The sequence below is a fragment of the Paramisgurnus dabryanus genome, chromosome 5 (assembly GCF_030506205.2).
Source record: "Paramisgurnus dabryanus chromosome 5, PD_genome_1.1, whole genome shotgun sequence".
Classification (NCBI taxonomy): Eukaryota; Metazoa; Chordata; class Actinopteri; order Cypriniformes; family Cobitidae; genus Paramisgurnus; species Paramisgurnus dabryanus.
Genome location: NC_133341.1, coordinates 9,532,049 through 9,554,930, shown reverse-complemented (window position 1 = coordinate 9,554,930; position 22,882 = coordinate 9,532,049). Strand labels below are relative to the sequence as shown.

Sequence of the window (22,882 nt, the reverse complement as noted above, 5' to 3'; positions counted from 1 at the left end):
CCTTCCATTATGTAAAATCCCGAAAGAGGTAAAGTCTGAAAAAGATGTTCTTCCAAGAGATTTATTCACAGTTGTTCTCAACAATGTTAAAAAAAAGTATTATTTGGTATGCTCAGATAAAAAAAGATCAGTTTAATTTCAAATAATCCTTGCTACACTATAAAGTTGCTTTGGTCTTTTTGGCAAGCCGATTTTAATTTCAGCAGCCACTAAAACTGACACAGATTGTCTGGACTAATGAAGTCACCCTTAAACCTTAGATTATGTTCAATTTAATACAAACAAGGCTGTGATTGATATACAACCTGTTCAAAATATTTCCAGTATAAGGCAACATTAAAAATATGAATTTACACCCACAAAAAGTCTAGAAATAAAATAAAACCTTGATTTTAAAAAAGAGATCCAAATAGACCATTAAGGAACAACAAATGGAACTATCATCCATCCAAAATAAGGTCTATAAAGTTTTCAGAGTAAATATTAAATATAATGTAAAGATAAGTGTCCCAACAAGTTTTAATCTAAAAATACACTTACTACATAATTTAGACTAAAACTGCTTATTCCAAATTTAATAACACTTCATCAATGTATACATACATTTGGTTTTTGAAGTAGGATCTCAATTCTACATACATTTTAAGAGCAAGAATGTTGGTGTATTATTCTGGAGTGTCAAGTATTTTATGAGTTCTGTATATTGCGTACATTCTGTGTTTAAATCTTCATTTATGATGTTTCTGAAAAATAGAGATGTACTCCTGGACATCATCAGGGGAACCCATCACCACAGGTACACGCTGATGGATGCCCTCGGGCTGGATGTCCAAAATGTTTGTGGTCCCTGTAGTGGCCATTCCTCCTGCTTGCTCCATGATGAAGGCCATGGGGTTACATTCATAGAGAAGTCTAAGCTGAAATGAGTAAAACAGAAACAGTGTTTTACCTCACGTTCAGGTTTCTGACTAAAGTTCAAAAGTCAAGATATGAACAAGAGCTCTTTTCAGCAAAATGTAACCTTTATTTTTAGATACTATAGCTCCCTCTACTGGCCTGTTTTTGAACATAAAAAGTATATTATACTTTATTTGCATTTATATGACGCTGTACTGTGACACTCTGTATCTGTATCTCCAATAACGGATCCTTTCAGCTCAAGTTTAACAGATAAAGTAAAGTAAACAATGCATGACACACCTGTCAGGTGATGTGACACCAAACCAAAGAAGTGGGACAAAGGTTGTTTACTTTATCTTTAAGTAGCCCAGAAGGTAGGGCAGGACTATACGGATACTTAAGCCACACTTCAGTAAATGTATGAATGCTGGTGCATTACAGGCCAGTAATTCATTCCATTTAGACCTGAGCTTGTTTATAATTACACAATGATTAACGAGAAACTTTTAGTTTATAAATAAAACTATACAGACTAGACTACACAAATATCCTTGGGAAAAGAAAAATGTTCTTAGGTTATGAGAAGAGGTTTAGTACATATAAAGAGATGCCACTGTTTGATTTTTTATGTGATGTGGAATCAGCATACATGTCCATAATTAAAACCTTATACCACGGGGCTGTTGAATGCTTTATTCAGATTGGTTGAGAAATGTTCCACGGGTATGTTGCATTATTTTTCGATATACACACACCCGACCTGTCAAATGTCTTTAAATAACCACCAAAGCAATGTCTTAGCAATGTCTGTGGTAACCGTGGTATAATTAACGTTCCATTATCTATTTTTTATAATGCATTTTTTTATTTTCAAATAATCTGATGGCCTGCCTTCAATTATTGCTTACATTGTATATAGTCACCATTGGAAGCATTGGTAGGCTTATATTTAAGAAGATATATCAAATACCTTTCCTTTGGGGCTCTTCACATTAGCAGGGTAAAGGAAGATTCCTCCATACACCAGGGTCCGATGCACATCGGCTACCATAGAGCCTACATAACGGGCTCCATAGGGTGCACTGCCATCCTAAACACATGATATCAATTATTAATGATTTTGAGCCTTATTGCTGGTTATCAAAAATGTCCCATGTTAATTTTTTTAAAGTCTATCATGCAAATTTGTAAATAAGCCAAATTTGAGCAAGAATTAAAGCAACACTATGTAGTTTTTTTTTTACCTTTAAATAATGTCTCTAAAATTACTTCAGTAATAGAATAACTTTTAACTGGACAAATTGTACTGTTGCTGCAACCTGAGCAGCCTCCTAGCTGCTACAAGCACACTCTGAAAGTGGCAGTGGAGGGTAGAGCACACAGCCCCGCCCCTCCCCCTGCCTGCAGAAGAGTGTCTGATACCAGGCACTGTTGCGCTTTTCAACCACATGGGGGAGCTGTAAGTCATTTTTACATGGAAACTACATAGTGTTGCTTTAAGTGCCTAATCTCCATAAAATGAATTTGAATAAAGGTTCGAAGTACAGCCAACCTTTGGGTCTGTTTTTAAGACACTTTTTTAAACTTTGTTCACTCTGCATATGTAAAATAAAAGTAATATTTTTGATAGACCTTTTTGGTCTATTATCATGTTTTTAGTGCGCAGACAATTTTGGCTACTTATATCACAGCACATTTTTGCTCTATGCACCTGATAATTAAATTTCTTCTTTTTTTATAGTGCATACTACTGCTTTTTTAAATAATGTGAAAGGAAATGTATAATGAAAACTAAACAAACACAAAAAGTCAATACAAATCCATATATAGTAAAGTATAACGATATATCAAAGTATTTTATCACATCTCTTGATTTAGGCAACTTATATGTATTTAGTAAATGACTTTAAGGGGACATTTCACAAGACTTTTTTAAAATGTCAAATAAATATTTTGTGTCCCTAGAGTACGTATGTGAAGTTTTAGCTCAAAATACCATATAGATAATTTATTATAGCATGTTAAAATTGCCACTTTGTAGGTGTGAGCACAGTTTTTTGTTTTTGGTGTGTCTTTTTTAAAAGCAAATGAGATTATCTCCGCACTAAATGGCAGTGCTGTGGTTGGATAGTGCAGATAAAGGGGCAGTATTATCCCCTTCTGACATCACAAGAGGAGCCAAATTTGAATAAGCTATTTTTCCACATGCTTGCAGAGAATGGTTCACCAAAACTAAGTTACTGGATTGATCTTTTTCACTGGAAAACGTCAGATTTTCATGATATGTCCCCTTTAACTTATCTGTTTTATCTCTGGACTACTGTCATGTTTTTATATTCGCAAATTAACTTGCAGTATATAGACAAGAGTGGCACGATCTTTAACAATTTCCCTTTTGTACAGGTTTGTAGCAACACAAGGGTGAACACTAAAAGATCAATGTAATACTGTATTTTTAAGTTAACCATTCCTTCAGGCTCAAATCAGGCTAAAATGAGTCATGTTATAACCTTACTCAGCTTTACTATGATTTTCTTTAGTTTTAAGGAAGATTTTATTTAAAGGCATACTGAACCTCCGGGAATTTTTTCTTCTGCAGGTACTCTGTGACGGCAGGATCAAAATAAAGGGCATAACCTTCATTCAGACTGTAGATCTTTCCTCTCTTCTTAATTTTCACATCTTTATCCACCAGAATGAACTCCCCAATCGCCTGACATTAAATTTAACAGATGTTAAAAAGACGGTATTCAAAACTTTGATTAAAAGCTACTTCAGTATACTGAAGTGTCATTGTATCAAATGCAACATTAACATGATTTATTAGTCCTTCAGTTTAAAAAAAAAAAAGAACACATTTACAGTGTTTCTCAACCCTGGTCCTCAAGGACCCCCTTCCAGAATGTTTTAGATGTCTCCTTATTTAACACACCTGATTTAAATTATTAGCTTGTTAGGGAGACATTCTGGAAGGTGTCTGAGGAGTAAGTTCAGGTGTTTTAAATTAGGAGACATCTAAAACTTTCTGGAAGGGGGTCCTTGAGGACCAGGGTTGAGAAACACTGCAGTAAACACACGTACGGTACAATCCTAAAAATAAATGCATGACTGATTATTGGGCAAGTAAAACTTACTGGATCTAACATGAAGCAGTTCACTCCCTGACCAGTAGAGAGCACAATCATGGTGGCACTGCCATACAGCGCATAACCAGCAGCAACAATGTTTCTCCCAGGCTGCAGTGCATCCTTCTCTGATGGTTCACCATCTGTGCACTGTGAACAGAGAAATCATTAAAGTTACATTTCTAATTGGATAATGTAGTAGACTCTCATGATGTGTGTAACTGCAAATCTATACCTTTCTGTAGATGGCAAAGATGCTCCCAATGGAAGCAAGGCAATCAATGTTGGATGAGCCATCCAGAGGGTCAAAGCAAACCACATATTTACCCTATGCACACATGAGAGAAGCTTTAGTTAAATAATATAAAAAACAAAACAGGAATTGCTGGATTAACCCATGCATAAACATAGCTACAACTTGTGACCCAACATTTAAACACACCGTTTCCACTACACCTATGCTAAGACTTAGCCTATCAGAAAGCACTATACGGTTTATATGCCCTGATTGTGACACTACTTACTCGTCTATCAGGCTCGACGATTATAGCATTTTCATTTTCCTCTGTCACCATTACACATGAGGTGTAGGATGATTTGATCATGTTGATGACAAGGTCATTGGAAAGTATGTCCAGCTTCTTCACCTGATCACCTGTCACATTGGTGCTTCCAGCAATGCCATAGCTACCAGAAGAGTTCAATTATATCAGATGGTGTATTGGTGAATTAAAATAAAATCTAACGCATAATGAATTAATTAATGTTTTAATTCATTTATTTTATATAGGCTACAGATTTCACATGACTAATGAAGAATGTTTGCTTTCCAGTTCCGCAGGTATTTCAACATCAGCATGTCAACGGTTTAAAACTGACTTTAAACAACAGTACTAATTTGTCAAAATGTTAAAAAAAAATATGCATGTAAAATATTCACACGTTTGCAAAAGCATACTCACAGGTGGGCGATACCTGCTTTTCTCACAGCGCTCGAGATTGCTTTTATAGCCGTGCACATTGCATTGAGAAGAGTTGTCAGCTCGCCCGTGCCTTTAGCTTTCCTGCCCTCTTGAAGCAGAAATCTCGTCAAAGTTACAACATTAGTATCGAAAGCGCCCCGGTCTGACATGGCTGTATAACTAAAAAGATATTGCTTATTATGTAAATATCTTGCTGTAGTAACTGTTGAAAGTCTAACTCGTGTAACGCCTCTCGCGGAAACAAAACATAAACGCGGAAATAGTGCGCGCTATAGGGGGAGTATTTAGAGCTAAACCAATGAAAACTGCACAGCCAAAGTTGCAGAAAAGTTGCATTGTGTAGCTGGGTGTGTGGATTAAAAGCCCTCTCGTGTCCACTCTGATCTCTGCTGTGTCATCATGATAATGGGTTTATCCCAGAGGGGAGATCACTTAGTGGATAGTCATTATACGTGACCTCGTGGATCAGGACAGTTTTACGGTGTGCAAAACAACAATTAGCTATTGTAGGTGTTTAGGAAGTAATTTTTATTTTATTTTATAAAAGTATATAACGTGCAGACTCAATGTTTGCATTGTTTCAGTTTGCGTTGTTTAATTTCAAACATTCCTCTTTTTACAGTTCAGATTTATTAGAAGAAAAACACGTAGGCCTATAACAAAAATTCATAAAATGTAGGCTCTGCAAAATTACATTCTATTATTTTTTGTCTTGTTTTCAGTACAATTTTCTCAATTTTACTATTTTCTTGATGAGCAAATTATGAACTAAAAAAGTCTAGTTTTTAGACAAAAAAAACATAAAATGTAAGCAAATGTGTGCTTAAAACAAGTCAGAAAAAATCAAGAAACATTTGGCACGAGCCCATACGTAACTTACTGTGGCTGTAGAGTAGGTGCAAATGTTGCTTCTGTTCAACCCTGCTGAAAAAAACAGCTAAAACCAGCTTAAGCTGGTCAAGCTGGTTTTAGCTGGTCTCCCAGCCTGGTCATAGCTGGTGTATCATGCTGGTTTAAGAGGGGTTTTGGCGACTTTTTGTAGCTGGTCAGGCTGGTTTTAGCTGGTCAGGCTGGTCTTGGCTGGTCAGGATGGCTGGTCTTAGCTGGTCAGGCTGGCTTTAGCTGGTCAGGCTGGTTTTAGCTGGTTTAAGCTGGCCAGGCTGGTTTAAGATGGTCTTAGCTGGTTTAAGCTGGTTTTAGCTGGTCGGGTGGCTGGTCTTAGCTGGTCAGGCTGGTTTTAGCTGGTCAGGCTGGTTTAAGCTGGCCAGGCTGGTTAAAGCTGGCCAGGCTGGTTTTAGCTGGTCTTAGTTGGCCAGGTTGATTTTAGCTGGTTTAAGCTGGTCTTAGCTGGCCAGGCTGGTTTTAGCTGGTTTAGGCTGGTCTTAGCTTCTCAGCCGGCATTTCAACGTTGAATCAACGTCAGGTACCAACGTTGAATCAACGTTGAATTACCTTTTGGTTTTGCAAAGTGAATCAAAGTTGACTTCACAACGTTGTTTCAATGTTGATTTCACAACATTTCAATGTTGTTTCAACGTCACACTTTCAATAAAGGTGAATCAAGGTTGATATCGCGACGCAGTTTTAACACACTTTTTAACACTAAATATAGATTTTTACTTAACATTTCAGTACTCACCAAATGATTTGCTGTACATATCATGTTTTTAGTGTAATTATTACAAGAATGAAATTTGCTGCTCATTACCTACAGTACAACCCCATCCATAAAACTAAACACCTTAAGTAGTTTGAATTTGAATGATGGCATGTGCCTACCCTTTCTAAATAAACATAAAAGCAGCTGTTAAAATTGATCTTTCTTTCCAACAGTTAGGTTTCCAGTTAGTAGTGCAGAAGTGGAATATTCCAAATACAGAATAAAAACATAAAATATGAAAACAAAATAATATTTAAAAGTAATTTTATTCATCTGAATAGAAACAAATATTCCAGGAAAACTGCAAATATGAATTTTGTTGTAGGTTTAGCTCACTGTCTTCTTATGGCCACCAACACCCTTCCATTCTGGCTCATACTGTACTTAAAACCTGATGACAGCATCTAAAGAGAAAACAAAGTTATTTCATTTTCCAAAAATGATGTATTTTTAGCCCATGTATAAAAAAATCTTATTGCAGATCAGGATGTGTGTGTGTTCTTTAATAGTCTGTCTAGAAACATAGCATAGCCATCTGATGAAGGAAGAAAGCTGTTGTGTTTACAAAGGTGACAATAAGCTTCAATCAAGATCACCTACAGTGCATTCAGAAAGTATTCAGGGTAGACCCCTTTCACATTTAAATTTTAAGGTGGTTGCATGATACTGTAATTGTTTAGATATTTTCCTCAAAAATCTTCAATACATACCCCATGACAAAGTAAAAACTGAATTTTAGAAACTTCTGCAAATGTATGAAAAAAGAAAACTGCAATATTATATTTACATTATACATATTCAGATCATTTGCATCAATATCTGCAATTTAGCTCAGCTACCTCCAATTTCTCTTGATGGTTGCTGATGGGTTCGCATAAACATATGAAGATATTTTGAGGAATGTTTGTAACCAAACTGACCGGAAGCACCATTGACTTCCATAGTAGGCTAAAAGAATACTATAGAAGTGAATGGTGCTTCTGATCGCTTTGGTTACAAATCAATCCAGGAGTTGCAAAGATTGCTGTGTCATACCCAAAAAGACCTGAGGCTGTAACTGCTACTTCAAAAGGTGCTTCAACTAATGGTGCGTTCCAGGCAGGTTTTTAAACCCGTGAGTTACGACTTCAAAACCACGACTCACGACCCTATGCGTTCCAGGCAGCCTGTAACTCGTGTTTTTACAACCTTCTACCGGTGAAAGTGCACTGGAACGGCAGTCAAATCCGTGACTTCCCACCCGTGAACTCGTACTAGATCGATGTACTCCCAGTTCAGAGTCGTGAGTCGTGGTTTTGAAGTCGTGAGTTACGGGTTACCGGTTGCCTGGAACGCAGCATAAGTACTGAGTAAAGTAAAATAATTTAACCCCCCCCCAAGAGATGCTGAAGAGAGCAAACATTGACTGGTTGCTTTACGTGTGGGTCAAACAGCCTTTTGTGCAGTCACTTACCAATAAAAGCTAAGATGGACTCCAGACCTTCTGGACTGTCTATGAGAGACTTCAAACTCGCCCAGACCAACAAGGCATCTTGTTAGAAAACATCTCGGCCTGATCAAAAAAAAATTGATTAGGAGATGTTCTGGTCCTATTTTTAATATATGTTTTACAAACTTACCACAGGTGATCTGGCAAAGCAAAGACTTCCCAAATCTCCTCTTCAGGCTCATCTTAGCTATCATTGCATTTGATAAAGTTCAGAAAAAGAAAAACATATTTCATTAGTATACAATCATAAATGTATGTTTTGGTTAGAAATACAAAAAACTGTGGCCCAAGTACAACTTTGAAAGAAATAAAGAATGTTTAAATTTTTTCTCATGGTACACTGTCACTTCATTACTTTTTGAGCGGTACAGATTTGGGCATCTGGAAAGACACATGACTTCACCTCTGTGTATTTTATCACACTTCTTCAAATTGCATGGTAATCTGCCTACAATAAAAAACAAGTCATGGCCCCTTTTCAAAAGAAAATATAAATTGTGAAATACAAAACACTGCATCTTAGTTATTATGATTAGTAGAATTTGATCTGAATACAAAACAAATACTAAATGCATTGTAATGTTGTAGGGGAGATGCTTTAAAAATAAATTGTAAATTATTGATTTCTATTACAAAATGCTAGCTTGGTGGTGCGTTACAATGGTGGGTGGTAGCTCATGGACATAGCCATCATTAAAAAAATTATGATTAAAACCATAATACATAAAGATACTAAAAATGCTGTTATGTACACCACCACAAAGACCAATTTTATATGTCAATTTGAAGCCTCTCTTAAACTTGTGTCAACATCCACTCTGAACTATGAATTAACTTTTGTCTCTGTCTATTGAAAACAAAGGGTTTGAAATATGTAAGCCTACATACTGTAGAAGGAATAGTGACATACAAAAGAAATGAATTGCTGTGCTGAACAATAACCATTGTATCCTAAATGATTTTCTTATATTTTCCTAATGACAATAATAAACCAGATATGCACTTTTTGAGCACTTTTTTTTGCAGTTTTGGATGCAAATATAAACACAAAGTAATACTTACTCTTCAGCCAATGGAAAACATCAAAACACAACAAGAAAATGGCCTGTAAAGAAAAGTGAACATAAATATACAATAGTTATTAATCCAGAATTGATGGCTTCTGTTTAAATTCTTAACCGTTTTAACAGGCTACTGTAAACTGTGTGCCCGTACTGTAAGTTAAATAACCTTACATTTACGCGTCAAACCCTACATTGAAATAACTTGCGTTATAATTAACTAAACAATGTCAAATAAATTTGAAGAACGAGGATAACACATTTTTATAGAAGGTAAAGGCAAATGAAAGATCTGCACTACACTAACGTTAGCTCAGATGCGTCACGAGCTCAGTCAAACCACTGCATCAACAGTCAACATTAAAGTTCAGAATATTTTAGTCATATCGAATTAACTGTTACTAAAAACAAAACAAACATAACTGTGAACTTATTTTAATGACTTAACCAGGAATTAATAAAAACTTACCTTAGAATATGCCATAGAAATGAAAACTGTCGTCTGAGGTAAACGGTTAAAATCCACTTTGAACTCACGAGGACGGAGGCGCGCGCCCGCAAATACGTGTGTTCGACTTCTTGCTGCGCTGACAGGTTGATAACGTCAATGTACCGCGAGAGTGTAATTTCTTGACTCGCTCTCGCGATACATTGACGTCATCAACGTATGATGTCGGTTCTCGCAGTGCTGCATGAAGTCGAACATGACTAATAACCATAGCTATTAACACATAACAAAAGACAACATGTAAAAAAAAAAAAAACAATAAAGATGGTAAAAAGATGTCCCACGTCCAGACAGAACTGAAAATTAGAACAATAAATATTTCTTGTATTAAAATAAACAGAAATATTGTGCTTTTAAAACATAGCTTTTTAGATCTTCACCCGGGGGTGGGTTCAATTATTTCATAAGCATGCATGCACATTTTGTTCTAAATGGACAGAGCTTAAAAAAAATAAAAATATGGTTTTATTATAATAAAAGTGTAGTAACTGGTTTTTAAATTTAACAACAACAACAAACATCAAAAGAAAATTATCTGCTAAGATAATAACAACCAATGATAATTTGGGGGCACATTTGGGATGTGGTGTGAGTTTGCCCTGCCCACACTGTCCCACAGTATACCCCACAGTGGGCCCGCATGGGCATGTTTTGCTTACAAAAGGCTGAGGGACCTGTCTGTGGCACCGTAAAGAAAGCCGATAAAAGGTTGGATGTTATTATATTATTATTGGTATTCTTAAAATGTATATTTTAAACGTTGTATTTTAGACATTGTGATGAAAATATAATACAAATAAAACAACCATAATAATGCTTAGAAAAAAATTATCCAGCCTAATCCATCTCCTGAATTCATATGGAAATAACATGCCCCACCAGTGTTAATCTATCAATCAAATAGTATAAATAAAATATTTTTAGCTTCTTAAACATTATATAATATGAGCAACCTAGAAAAATATTTACCAAAAAGTCACTTGTTTTGAAAGGGAAAAATAAAGATACAAAGATGATTTATTTGCATGTGTCTAATATATTTTTAACTTGATCAATTACTTTTGTTAAATTTTAAAAATATAAGTATTTTCATTAAATGAGTTTTTAAATTTTTATCTAAAGGATTCACAAATAAAAATGTCATAAAACAACCGTTTACCATTCACCGTACTGGCATTATTTCAACCAAATTTCAACGTTGATTTTTAAGCATTGTATTAACCTTTTGCAATCGTTTACCATTCACCGTTGTTTCAACATTGTATCAATGTTGAAAAAACAACTGAGGTTATTTCAACCAAATTTCAATGTTGAAGGTTGGTCATGCCTGCTTGGTGGTCAGGCTGGCTTGTCTTAGCTGGTTTAAGCTGGCCAGGCTAGGAGACCAGCTTGACCAGCCAGACTGGGAGACCAGCTTGACCAGCCATAATACCAGCCTGGCCAGGCTGGGAGACCAGCTTGACCAGGCTGGGAGACCAGCTTGAACAGCCATAATACCAGCCTGGCCAGGCTGGGGGACCACCTTGACCAGACTGGGAGACCAGCTTGACCAGCCGTAATACCAGCCTGGCCAGGCTGGGAGACCAGTTTGACCAGCCTGGCCAGCCTGGGAGACCAGTTTGACCAGCCTGGGAGACCAGTTTGACCAGCCTGGCCAGCCTGGGAGACCTGCTTGACCAGCCTGGGAGACCTGCTTGACCAGCCTGGGAGACCTGCTTGACCAGCCTGGGAGACCAGCTTGACCATCCTGGCCAGCCTGGGAGACCACCTTGACCAGGCTGGGAGACCAGCTAAAACCAGCTATTTCCATCTTAAACCAGCTAAAACCAGCCAACCAGCTTAGGCTGGTTTAAGCTGGTTTTTTCAGCAGGGAAGGTGATGTGTTTTTTTCTAATATGAAATTTTTGATTTTATAACATTTAAATATACAATACATTTCATAAAGTAGCCTTCCTACATGCAAAAGTGACTCGTGTTCAACCTACTATTTCTAAAGTTTTTGATCTTGTGGCACTGTGGCTTGCTCTGCATTGCGGTAGCTGCCTCTTTGGTTATATTTCTGCTCTTTCTTCCTTAATGAACCGTAGGCTACATAGAATTTTGGTACACTTATAGTAGTGGTCCTCAACAGTTATCTGACCAACTTTAGGGTCACTTTCAAACGGTTATAACTTTTGATCCCCCTTGACCTACAAATATTCTACTTTTTGATTCCTCTCATCACGCTCATCGCATTCAACATCTTATGCTGCGTTCCAGGCAACCGGTAACCCGTGAATCACGACTTCGAAACCACGACTCACGACTCTGAACTGGGAGTACATCGATCTAGTGTACGAGTTCACGGGTGGGAAGTCACGAGTTTGACTGCCGTTCCACTGCACTTTTACAGGTAAAAGGTTGTAAAAACACGGGTTACAGGCTGCCTGGAACATAGATATGTATAAAGGCTAGATGTCTTACGGCCGAGTCCCTAACGGCATCACCTTACATTTTTTTTTTTTATATAGCGCTTTTCTCAGTACTCAAAGCGCTTTACATATGAACAGGGGAATCTCCTCAACCACCACCAATGTGCAGCATCCACCTGGATGATGCGACGGCAGCCATATTGCGCCAGAACGCTCACCACACACCAGCTTATTAGTGGAGAGGAGACAAAGTGATATAGCCAATTAGTATGAGGGATGATTAGTAGGACAATGGGCAAGTTTGGCCAGGATGCCGGGGCACACCCCTACTCTTTTTCGAAGGACATCCTGGGATTTTTAATGACCACAGAGAGTCAGGACCAAGGTTTAACGTCTCATCCGAAGGACGGTGCTTTTTTGACAGTATAGTGTCCCCATCACTATACTGGGGTGTTAGGACCCACACAGACTACAGGGTGAGCACCCCCTGCTGGTCTCACTAACACCACTACCAGCAGCAACCTGGTTTTTCCCAAGTGGTCTCCCATCCAAGTACTGACCAGGCTCAGCCCTGCTTAGCTTCAGTGGGCAAGCTGTCTTGGGCTACAGGGTGATATCGCTCACCTGGCGGCCATCACCACAGGGCGATCGCTCACTCGTAGCATTGAGTTTAATGGTGCAGGTACTTTTAAATGACCATAACTTGCTCAATTTTCTTCCGATTTTCAAACGGTTTGTTTTTTTACAAACGTTATTAACGTGGCTATAATTCTGGATGCTTTAACATGTTTCATGAATTTTTTATTTATTTTTAGTATAGGTATGCAGTGTCATAGGTACATCTTTGACGTTTATAACAAACCAAACCGTTTTAAAATCGGTAAACAATTAAGCAAGTTATGGTCATTTAAAAGTACCTGCATCATTAAAACGCAATACTACGAGTGAGTGAGTGCCCTGTGGTAAGATGGCCGCCAAAATGCGGACGTTCCACTCAATTGGCCAGCAGCGCGGACGAGACATCTAGCCTTTACATATCTATGGCCTGGAACGCATAGAGTCGTGAGTCGTTGTTTTGAAGTCGTAATTCACGGGTTTAAAAACCTGCCTGGAACACAGCATTACATTAAGATGCCGTCCATTACATTAGTGGCCATTTTGAAAGTATTTTACAGTATTGAATTTTTTCGATACTCCTCCTACAAACTTGGACAGCACTACCTACAGAGTGCAAGATTTGAAGAATTGCTATTTTTGATTTTTACTTTTAAAAATTATGATCTTGGTGTCTATTCCTCCGGGCACGCCAGATACCAATTATGAAATGTTTCATAAATGTATGTCATATCTTTTGAACAATATGAAATATCAGAACATGTCCCGTGTTTATTGACATGCTAGTTAGTTTATCATGGTAAATGGTTAGCATGCTAAGGTTCCCACTTGTTTTAACCATATCTTTACAGTAGGTCAAGCAAAGAGTGACAGAGGCATCAAACCCGTAATTCAGGGTGAGGCAACATTAAAAATTGTTTGCAGTTTTGTGTCATTTAGAGTCGACCTCGGCACACAATAACATCATCACTCCTGACTACTCCCTCTGTCGCTCAAACTTCCGTCAATATTTTACTGCGCCCGAGGTCGAAGTGCTGCAAACTAAGGGCTCTTCCGCCATACGATAGTTCTCACTTTTTATCTGCTTAAAAAATCGCCACATTTTAATTTGTGTCACCATACATACTCGTGTAACTACTCATGTAACAGTCTTTAAATAGGGAAAACATGAAAGTGTTTGGTGGCTTCTAAATTCATCCCTGTTTGGATCCTAAGGAATGAATGGGGCTAGGCTAAATGCTAACACATTCACGACGCGCTGTACAAAGATTAAGTGTACCCAATAAAAAAAGATAGGTATGTATTAATTCATCTAAGTTGAGGAAAGAACATAGTAAAATATTGAAAAATGGTGGTGTTTTCTATTAAGGTTGGTACCTGGGTCCTGAGTAAAACATTTAATATTGTTTACAATGTTTAGTAGTATACAGAAAGCCTCAAGCATCCAAATTTTTCCTATGCATTTACCTCACAAGGTTTTGACATTGAAAAGCAAAATAAGCTTGTAATATTTGTGACATTTACAGTTTGCTGACATGTTGTATCTATCTTTTTTTGGGTATTTTGGGATACCTAGAATTATACAAGAAGGTTTGGAAAATGTATGAAGTGTGCAACTTAATGTGCATTTAACTGTGCAAAAAATGCATTTGTATGCAAATTCAAAATTATGATTTTAGTCGGAGCCGATGGTGTAGTGGACGGTGCTCCGACATATGGTGCAGACGCACTTCTGGCGACCCGAGTTCGAATCCTGACTCGAGGTTCTTTGCCAATCCCATACCCCTCTCTTCACCCTATACTTTCCTGTCGTCTCCTAAATTACTATCCAATAAAGGCAAAAATGGCCCAAAATATATCTTTAAAAAAAAAAATTATGATTTTACCATTGTCATGTTATATCCACTACAGATGAAAAAAATGGTTAAGTGTTTACAATTATCCAGTGTTTGCCTTTCATAATGTATCAAATTAATTTATTTCAAAGACAACTGCAAAAAGTGAGTTGCGACACGTGAAAAAAAAGACTGTAACACGGTTTAAATTTTATTGCTTTTATTTAAAGGCAAGCTTGGTTTTCTGAAGAATCAAGAATACAGATAAGTTAAGCACACATAAAACCCTAACTGGCTCAGGTGGAAGACAAAACATTGCAATTTACTGATAAAAAGGTAACAATGTTCTTTCTCTGTATATTTACAGATGCATGCATTCAGTGTGTGGACATTTAATGTTCTCTTTTTTTATCGGAAGCTTGCATTTTACCACCACATCACTGTTTCACTATCTTGACTTCTCCAGATTTGTTTTAATCAAGATTATGTGGTATGACCACTCTAATCTCATAGAAATTTATAATCATATCTGTCTGTACTTCTGTTTGCTGTAGACTGCAGTTTAAAAGATTCACAAGTTAGTGACTTCATTCACTTGCAAAATTTTATAGCAATATAAATTTGGTTAAAATAAACTGCAAAATTGCAGTTTTACTAATGTACATTATATTCACATTTGGCAGACGCTTTTATCCTAAGCGACTTATTTTACAGTGCAAGCTAGACATTTTTTGTATTAAGTTATACAGGGGATGTTTCAACGTTGTTGCATTTTCCAAATTCAAAATTGGCTAAAAGCAGTCAAGTTTTACTCTGAGATTAGATCATCAGGGAAAGAGTTTTTTTTAATAAATATTGTACCTACCATGATAACAAACTATGAAATAAACTTCCTAAAACTTATAACACACATTAAATTTGAGGGAAAATGAAGTAAGATGCACCAGAAGTAACACATGCACTAACTGCCAAATATTATTGTATTAATTTGTAAATAGTGCAATGAGAAAATAGTTTTATCCATCTGTTGGTTTTACACTTTTTTTACAGTCTGTGGTATTACATATAAAATCCAAAATTTTGTGTATACGACATCATTTTTAATCTATTACTGTAGCCTAAAGGAAGTTTTGTCATCTTATTGTGGACTAAGCCGAATAACAAAACTTGACACTGCAGTTTTTTATTGTCTCCTGTGATACTGAGACCCTCACTATTTAGTGTATAAATACACCTATTACAAAACACTACTAGACACTCTCATAGACTACAAGCCAAAAAAAGCAGTAACAAACCAGTTATAAATAATTGTACACTTCACTTTCTCAGCAGTGATAAACATCCGGAAAACAAACGTATAAACAAAACTGTGACATTTATTAACAATGTTGCTTGTAGTTGATTTGCATATTGGTTTTGTACTTTAGCATTCTTACGAAAATATCACCCCTCCCCTAATCCCCACTTCATATAAAGGGAAACTATGACTTATTGTATGCTTATTGTCTACATTATTTGTTGAGCATTGACAACATAAAGACAGAAGAGAGAAAATAAAGTTGAAAATGGGTAAGAATTTACCTCTGCTGTAGCCTATACAATAGTCTTATGTAAGTTTTATTTTACATTTAGGGTCAGATTTTCCTCCTCTAATATTCTGTTTCACTTCAGTATCTTCATTTTCTATTTTATGTTTATTAAAACAGTTTTACATGGGCTAGCCTCAGAATCAACACAAAATAAAATGTGTTTGCCTCTTTTTCATGTTTTCTTTACTTACATTGGTATCCTGATTTTGTCTGTGCCATATATTAATGTCGTCTACCTGATGCATATAACAATTGAAACTGTCAGAAGAGCTGAATAATTTGTTTTGAATAAAACATCTTGAGGGGACACACAATTTGAATTAACATGATTACTTTTTATTACATTATTTTCATTAGGATCTCATTTTGCAGCGGGCATACATTTGGGACCTCTAAACTTGACTGAAGACACAATAAGTAACTCCACAAAGCAAAAGGAAGGCATACCAAACCTTAAAATCTTCAAGATATTTGTGTATTTTGTCATCTTGATCATGGGTGTCACTGGAAATGGACTTGTCATCTTTGTGACCAGCTACAAAATGAAGACGACAGTCAACTCCATTTGGTTTCTTAACTTGGCAATTGCAGACTTCATTTTTAGTATGTTTTTGATTTTTGACATCGCTGCTGATTTGTACAAGAATATATTTTTGTACTTAGGCAAAGTCATACATGCATGCTGTTATTTTGTTTTTCTGCTAAATATGTTTGCAAGTGTTTTCTTTCTGACAGTTATCAGTGTGGACCGATGTCTGTGCACATGGATGGTTGTATGGGTTCAGAATAAGAGATCTCTAGTCAAAGCCAGACTCATTTGTATATTTGTGTGGATTTTATCCATCTGCTGCAGCATCTCTTCTTTTACTCTTATGTATTTACAGATATTTTTCCCGGTGGCTCTCTACACATTCATGTTTATGGTGTCCTTTCTAATTCCCTTTTTGATCACTGCATCTTCATACATAGCTATTGGCATGCGGGTAAAAAGCCTCAAAAGAGGAAAGCAGCTTCGCTCTTATCGGGTTATTATATCGGTGGTTCTGGCTTTTTTCATATGCTGGTTTCCTTTCCATGTACATAAACTGTGTCTAATAAGTGCATTTAAGTATAACTGGAGTGACAGTGCTAAACGAAAACTTTCTGCTGCAACACCGTTCGTATACTGCCTGGCTCATCTAAACAGTTGTCTTAACCCTATGCTCTATGTGTTCATGTGTAATGAGTTTAAGGTAAAACTTAAAAAGTCTCTGCTACTGGTTCTCGAGGCAGCTTTTACCGAGGAACATCTGAGTATGAGATCACCTTCACTTCCTCACACCTCTCAATGTCACCAGGTACCAAGTGTACTGATAGACGACACAACCATCTGATCCTTTGCTGGCAGCCAAGAGAACAGAACAAGCTTTTAATTTCAGTCTGTAGATGAGGTTTCTCAAGAACTCCTCCATTTCCTGTGTTAAGACAAACAGAAAGTCCCACACCAAACTATTGCCAACAGATCAACGTCCATGTGCCAACGTCCAACGTGCCATCCTTCACGCCTGCTCTGACCTCTTCCTGGAGTAGCTGGTGTCTTCCCTCGCCACGGACCTGACTGACAAGAAGCTTTGGAAAGAAGCCCAAGCCTGCTCTGCCTGTCGCCACGGTGCAGACTAGTGCCTTCTGTCTCAGGCAAGACTCTGCCAGCTCTTCTGCTTTCCCAGCCTTCCATTTCCTTCCGGTCCTCACCTCGATGCCGGCTGATGACACCTTGCTGTCCCTGGAGTCCCTGTACTGTAGGGCTTCTCTGGTGCGTACCACCATGAATTCTTCTGTGAGGCCACTAAAGGGTAGCTGCATGGTGTTACTTTTTAATTAAAGGGGACATTTCACAAGACTTTTTTAAGATGTAAAATAAATCTTTGCTGTCTCCAGAGTACATATGTGAAGATTTTGCACAAAAAACATATAGATAATTTATTATAGCATGTTAAAATTGCCACTTTGTAGGTGTGAGCAAAAATGTACCGTTTTGTGTGTGTCTTTTTAAAAGCTGATCTCTGCACTAAATGGCAGTGCTGTGGTTGGATAGTGCAGATTAAGGTATTAACCAGGGGCGGACTGGCCATCTGGCAAACCGGGCAGTTTCCCGGTGGGCCGACGTACTTTTTGGGCCGATACATCTCATACTATATTTGTCTGAGCAGCCCAGTTAGCGTCTTTTTTTTTTAGACAGACCGGCCCACTGACATTTAAGCAGCAGCCCATTGGTTATTTTTTTTAAACGACATTAAGCTGGCCCAATGACTGACCAGCACAGTCATTATCCTTTCTTTTCCTAGATAGACCGGCCCTCTCACATTTAAGCAGTAGCCCATTGGTTATTTTTTTTTAATGACATTAAGCTGGCCCAATCACCGCTTTGGTCTCTGTGCAAGCGAGCGTGCATCGTCGGTCAGTTCACGTGTCAAAACAGAGAGAGAGAGAGAGAGAGAGAAAACGCAAGGGAGGCGCAGAAAAACTGCGCGACAAAAAGAAGCAAGCTCTTCAGGCAGACGCTGCAAAATGTGTTAAAAGACACAAATGTTTTCTGCGGCAGCAGGACCTTCAACTCGCGTCGCTGGTGATGATGATGGTGGCGGTGGTGGCACTGGCAGCACCAGCACACAAAGTGTCAGTGAGGAGAGGGAGAGAGAGACGAGGGAGAAGTGAGTGTAGTGCCTGCGGTAAGCAGAACTGCTTTCAAAACACAAGTTTAGATGGATACCTCTTGATAAAGCTGCAATAAAATTAAGCAATTGAGTCAAAAACACAAAATTATGTTGATAAAGCTGCAATAAAAGAATTGCACTCTTTGCTCTGTCGCTACGAGTGTATCTGATTCGTAGATTTTTCGTTGATTGTCTGTTTCAAAACGTATCATTTCTCTTCAAGCAAAATCAAACAATCCAGGAGATCTGCTTACAGAAAAAGATATGTTTATTGTATAACAACACACTTGACAGATCATGTTAAAAATCTCTATTACTGTAATCACACAAGTTTAGTTCAGTGAATGTAGTGAATACTTTCCTGTAAGTACTGGAAGTAATAATCAGTTTTCAATATTAATGTAAGCAGCACTTGTATTTTGTAATAAGTCAGCAATCCAATGGCAAATTTTGCCAATTGCATGAAGCTTGTTTTAGGATTCATAAGTGTGGATTATACAGTTTTATTGCATTAATAAATAACACGTTCTAGAAGTGTTTGTCAACTCTCACTCTTTTCTACCTGCTATTAATTGGGTTTAGTGCTCTTGTGGAATTGGAGTTGCTGTTGCTATACATATTTAAAGGCATGCAAAGATGGGTGGTATTTGTAATTATACACTGCAAAAATTATTTTCAAGAAAAAAAATTCTTAGTATTTTTGTCTTGTTTTCAGTAAAAATATCTAAACATTCTTAAAATAAGATGGTTTTTCTTTATTAGCAAAATGACCCAAGAAAATAAGTCTAGTTTTTAGACCAAAAATTTTAAATTTAAGTGATTTTGTGCATAAAACAAGCAAAAAAATCTGCCAATGGGGTAAGCTAATTTTTCTTGCATTTAGTGTTTAAGAAAAATGTTCAAGAAATTTTTGCTTACCCCATTGGCAGATTGTTTTGCTTGTTTTATGCACAAAATCACTTACATTTGATATTTTTGGTCAAAAACTAGACTTATTTTCTTGGGTCGTTTTGTTCATCAAGAAAAAGCATCTTAATTTTTGAATTTTTAGATATTTTTACTGAAAACAAGACAAAAATACTAAGAATTTTTTTTCTTGAAAATCATTTTTTGCAGTGTATGTAGTGTGGGCCGGTTTGGGCCAAAATGCCAGGGCCGAATATTTGTCCCAGTCCAGCCCTGGTATTAACACCTTCTGACATCACAGGGGGAGCCAAATATCAATTACCTATTTTTTCACATGCTTGCAGTTAATGGTTTACCAAAACAAAGTTATTGGGTTGATCTTTTTCACATTTTCTAGGTTGATGGAAGCACTGGGGATCCAATTATAGAGCTTAAACATGGAAAAAGTAACATTTTCATGATTTAAAGATTAAATCATTTTCATCTTTAAAGATTATCAGGGCACGTGCTTTTTTTAAATAATGAGGCTTACAGATAAGCAATTTTTAAAAAAAATACCACAATATTCCAAAACAAAATACAGTTTTGGCGACTTTAAATGCATTCTTACTTAAACTGTCTGATGGTAATATGGATTGTATTTCTGTTATTTCTGCTCCGTGTCATTTCTGCAGCTTCGGTGATTGGGCATTTTAATGCTTGCACACCATAGGTTGCACACCCTTTGAAAGCCTAGATAAGCTGCGTCAGCAGAGTGGCACAACCTAATAAAGCGCATGCGTCATGACTGAGGTCGTGGGTACGAATCCCGTGTGACGCACGTGTTACGTTAATCTAATAAGATTATGTTTTGAGTTAATTCTCACATATTCTTCTCAACTTGCCTGTTTTTCACCTGTCTGTCTGTATTTCTGGCGTCTTTGCTCTTGTTGTTCTGGGCTGCTGTAGATCTGCTCTGTGCACGCTGCGCTGTAGGTGCATGGTCCTTCTGTTTGCAGTTTTGTTTTATTGTGCATCCATGTAGTACCCAAATGAACCGCTAGAGGTCAGTCCCGATTAATAACTCACTTTTAAATCAGAAATAAAGTCATGGCCTGTATCCCATTTCGCCTACTATACTCTTAAAGTATATGCAAAGTATATGTTTTTGTTATGATAAAGTATGGACATTTGAGTACTTTAACAAAGATGGGACATACTAAATCTAATTTTGACTACTATTTAGTACTGACAGTATTTGAATTGGGACGCAGAGCACACTATTTCATGCTGTGACAAACTACATTCTAGAAAAATGTACGCTTTCAACTTTGTGGCAACAGTGAGGGTTTTTTCTTCTATAAAGTTTATAAAGAAAGGTCTATTAATGGAAATGGAAAGTGTATAAAAATAATATTTTGGTTTGGTGTGGAAAAACTTTATTGGTCTGCACAGAATCCAGACCTGAACCACCAAACTAAAACCTTTGGGATTAATTGGAAAGCAGTGTGATAAGTAAAAAACCCATGTTCCCCATTTATCTCAGTTGAAAAATGTTATAAGAGTGTGATGTCTTGGTTTACGTTTGTGTGTTTCTTGGTTTACATTTATGTGTTTCTCTCAGTTGAAAAACTTTCTTTGCTGGATTACCAGCTCCTCCTATATGTCCCTATACAGCATCCAAATGTCAATCCCACCACAACTCTCTATAATCATCTATATCTGGTTGCCAAGCCCACATTCCTTCAAGAGTTACTGCTTGTTCTCTTTCCTTACTCTGCAGTAGTAAAACAAAATACCAATAACATCCAAACTCCTAACAGCAATAACATAACAATAATACGAATGCAATTCGAACAGAAGTGGGATTAATAATTTACTAGATAAAACTGATCAATGCAGCCTATTCTGATACACCTCCAGTGCAGGGAAGTTTATGTTTTAAAAAAGCATTGCATTTATGTTTTCAGACAACATATATATTTTTTATATAAGAACATTCACTTTGCAATTTCGGATTAAAGGCTGTAAATTTTAGTAAAATTAAAAAATAAAACCTTGCAAAGTTCATATTCACTGTTGATATATATAATCTTCAGCCAGTATGAAAAACATTATTTAATTAAACTTGGCTTTATAAAACGTAAATAACTGTTTGGAGAAATTTTACTCAAAACATTTACTTAAAGAAAGCTGTGTGACTTTCGGTGGACTTTCTGATATAGTAGACCTACGCAGTAAATGGAGCACCTGTGTACTTTGTTATTTGCACGTCACGGTCTCGCGTCAGGGAACATCCATTGTGCGCGCGGCTCTGTTGCACGACGATCCGTGCAGGTCTTTTGCGCATGAGCACAAAGAGGACAATTTACCGGGACTTTTACAAAGGGAACGTGTGGTGACGGGAGAGGGACGTATAAACAAGCTTCTTTGGAAAAAGGTAAGGAATTGTTCCTTTTAAAAAACGGTTAGTCTCGCGTATAAACTAGACATTATCTCTAACTTGAGTGCACCCGCGAAAATCAATACAACAGGTCTGCGAAACACTTAACGTTACGCTTTTCTGGACGATATGGCGAGTTGTTAACTTCTGTCCTTAATGTAAATAGGTAAAGAAAGTTCTTGTGACAGTTCTATAGGTAATACTGAATTTAATACTGATGTTTAAGCTGCAGAACGAGCATGCATACTAACATGAGAATATGGTGCATTGGTCGCGCGACTCTTTGTAGTTTTTAAAGCAAGATAAGATAGATTGCAATATAATTTTAATGGTTAACAGAGTATAGCCCTTTCTGAGCCAAACAATGTATCTTTAAATGTGATGTTGAGACTTTAAGCACTGATCACACACCTGTTGAGATGTTATATTGAAGGATATTGTTTATGTTGCAAAACATGCGTGCTTGATGCTCCTGAAAGTGTGCGTGGTTTTTTTTGGCGTTTAATATGTATTGAGATTGTCATTTTATTGGTTTAGGTAGCAACCATATAAACCATTTTACAAATGTAGATGCTGTCCTCTGGTCATTGGACAGGACGTAATTATGATGATGGCCCTTCCTGTGGAAACTCAGGAAGTTTGAACCGATTTTCATGATAACCTCAATGTAAGCTAGCAACCAAGT

General features: G+C 37.1%; 3 protein-coding genes and 1 long non-coding RNA gene across 5 annotated transcripts in view; 2 read left to right on the top strand and 2 right to left on the bottom strand.

Annotated features, from left to right (window-relative positions):
* Nucleotides 1-45: 45 nt before the first annotated feature.
* On the bottom strand, nt 46-5,274 carry fbp1a (fructose-1,6-bisphosphatase 1a). The gene is made up of 7 exons (XM_065266939.2): nt 4,988-5,274; nt 4,550-4,712; nt 4,261-4,353; nt 4,035-4,175; nt 3,476-3,613; nt 1,871-1,990; nt 46-917 (listed from the first exon to the last, which is right to left on the bottom strand). Exons 1-7 carry the CDS (start codon nt 5,155-5,157, stop codon nt 729-731), a joined length of 1,014 nt encoding a protein of 337 aa, XP_065123011.2. The 5' UTR covers nt 5,158-5,274; the 3' UTR covers nt 46-728.
* A 795-nt stretch (nt 5,275-6,069) lies between these two features.
* LOC141282226 (uncharacterized) lies at nt 6,070-9,912 on the bottom strand. The gene is made up of 5 exons (XR_012336748.1): nt 9,688-9,912; nt 9,220-9,262; nt 8,288-8,344; nt 8,122-8,220; nt 6,070-7,072 (listed from the first exon to the last, which is right to left on the bottom strand). It is a non-coding gene; the product is annotated as an uncharacterized lncRNA (long non-coding RNA).
* Nucleotides 9,913-16,473: 6,561 nt separating this feature from the next.
* LOC135748890 (C3a anaphylatoxin chemotactic receptor-like) lies at nt 16,474-17,975 on the top strand. Its single transcript, XM_065267193.2, has one exon. The coding sequence runs from the start codon at nt 16,671-16,673 to the stop codon at nt 17,547-17,549; it is 879 nt and encodes a 292-aa protein (XP_065123265.2). The 5' UTR covers nt 16,474-16,670; the 3' UTR covers nt 17,550-17,975.
* A 4,083-nt stretch (nt 17,976-22,058) lies between these two features.
* The window catches only part of kank1a (KN motif and ankyrin repeat domains 1a), a 70,341-nt gene continuing 69,517 nt past the window's right edge, over nt 22,059-22,882 (top strand). For both annotated transcript variants that reach the window (XR_010532212.2, XM_065267123.2), the window contains exon 1: nt 22,059-22,194. The gene's annotated coding sequence lies outside the window, so the exon portion shown is untranslated. The remainder of the gene's footprint in view (nt 22,195-22,882) is intronic.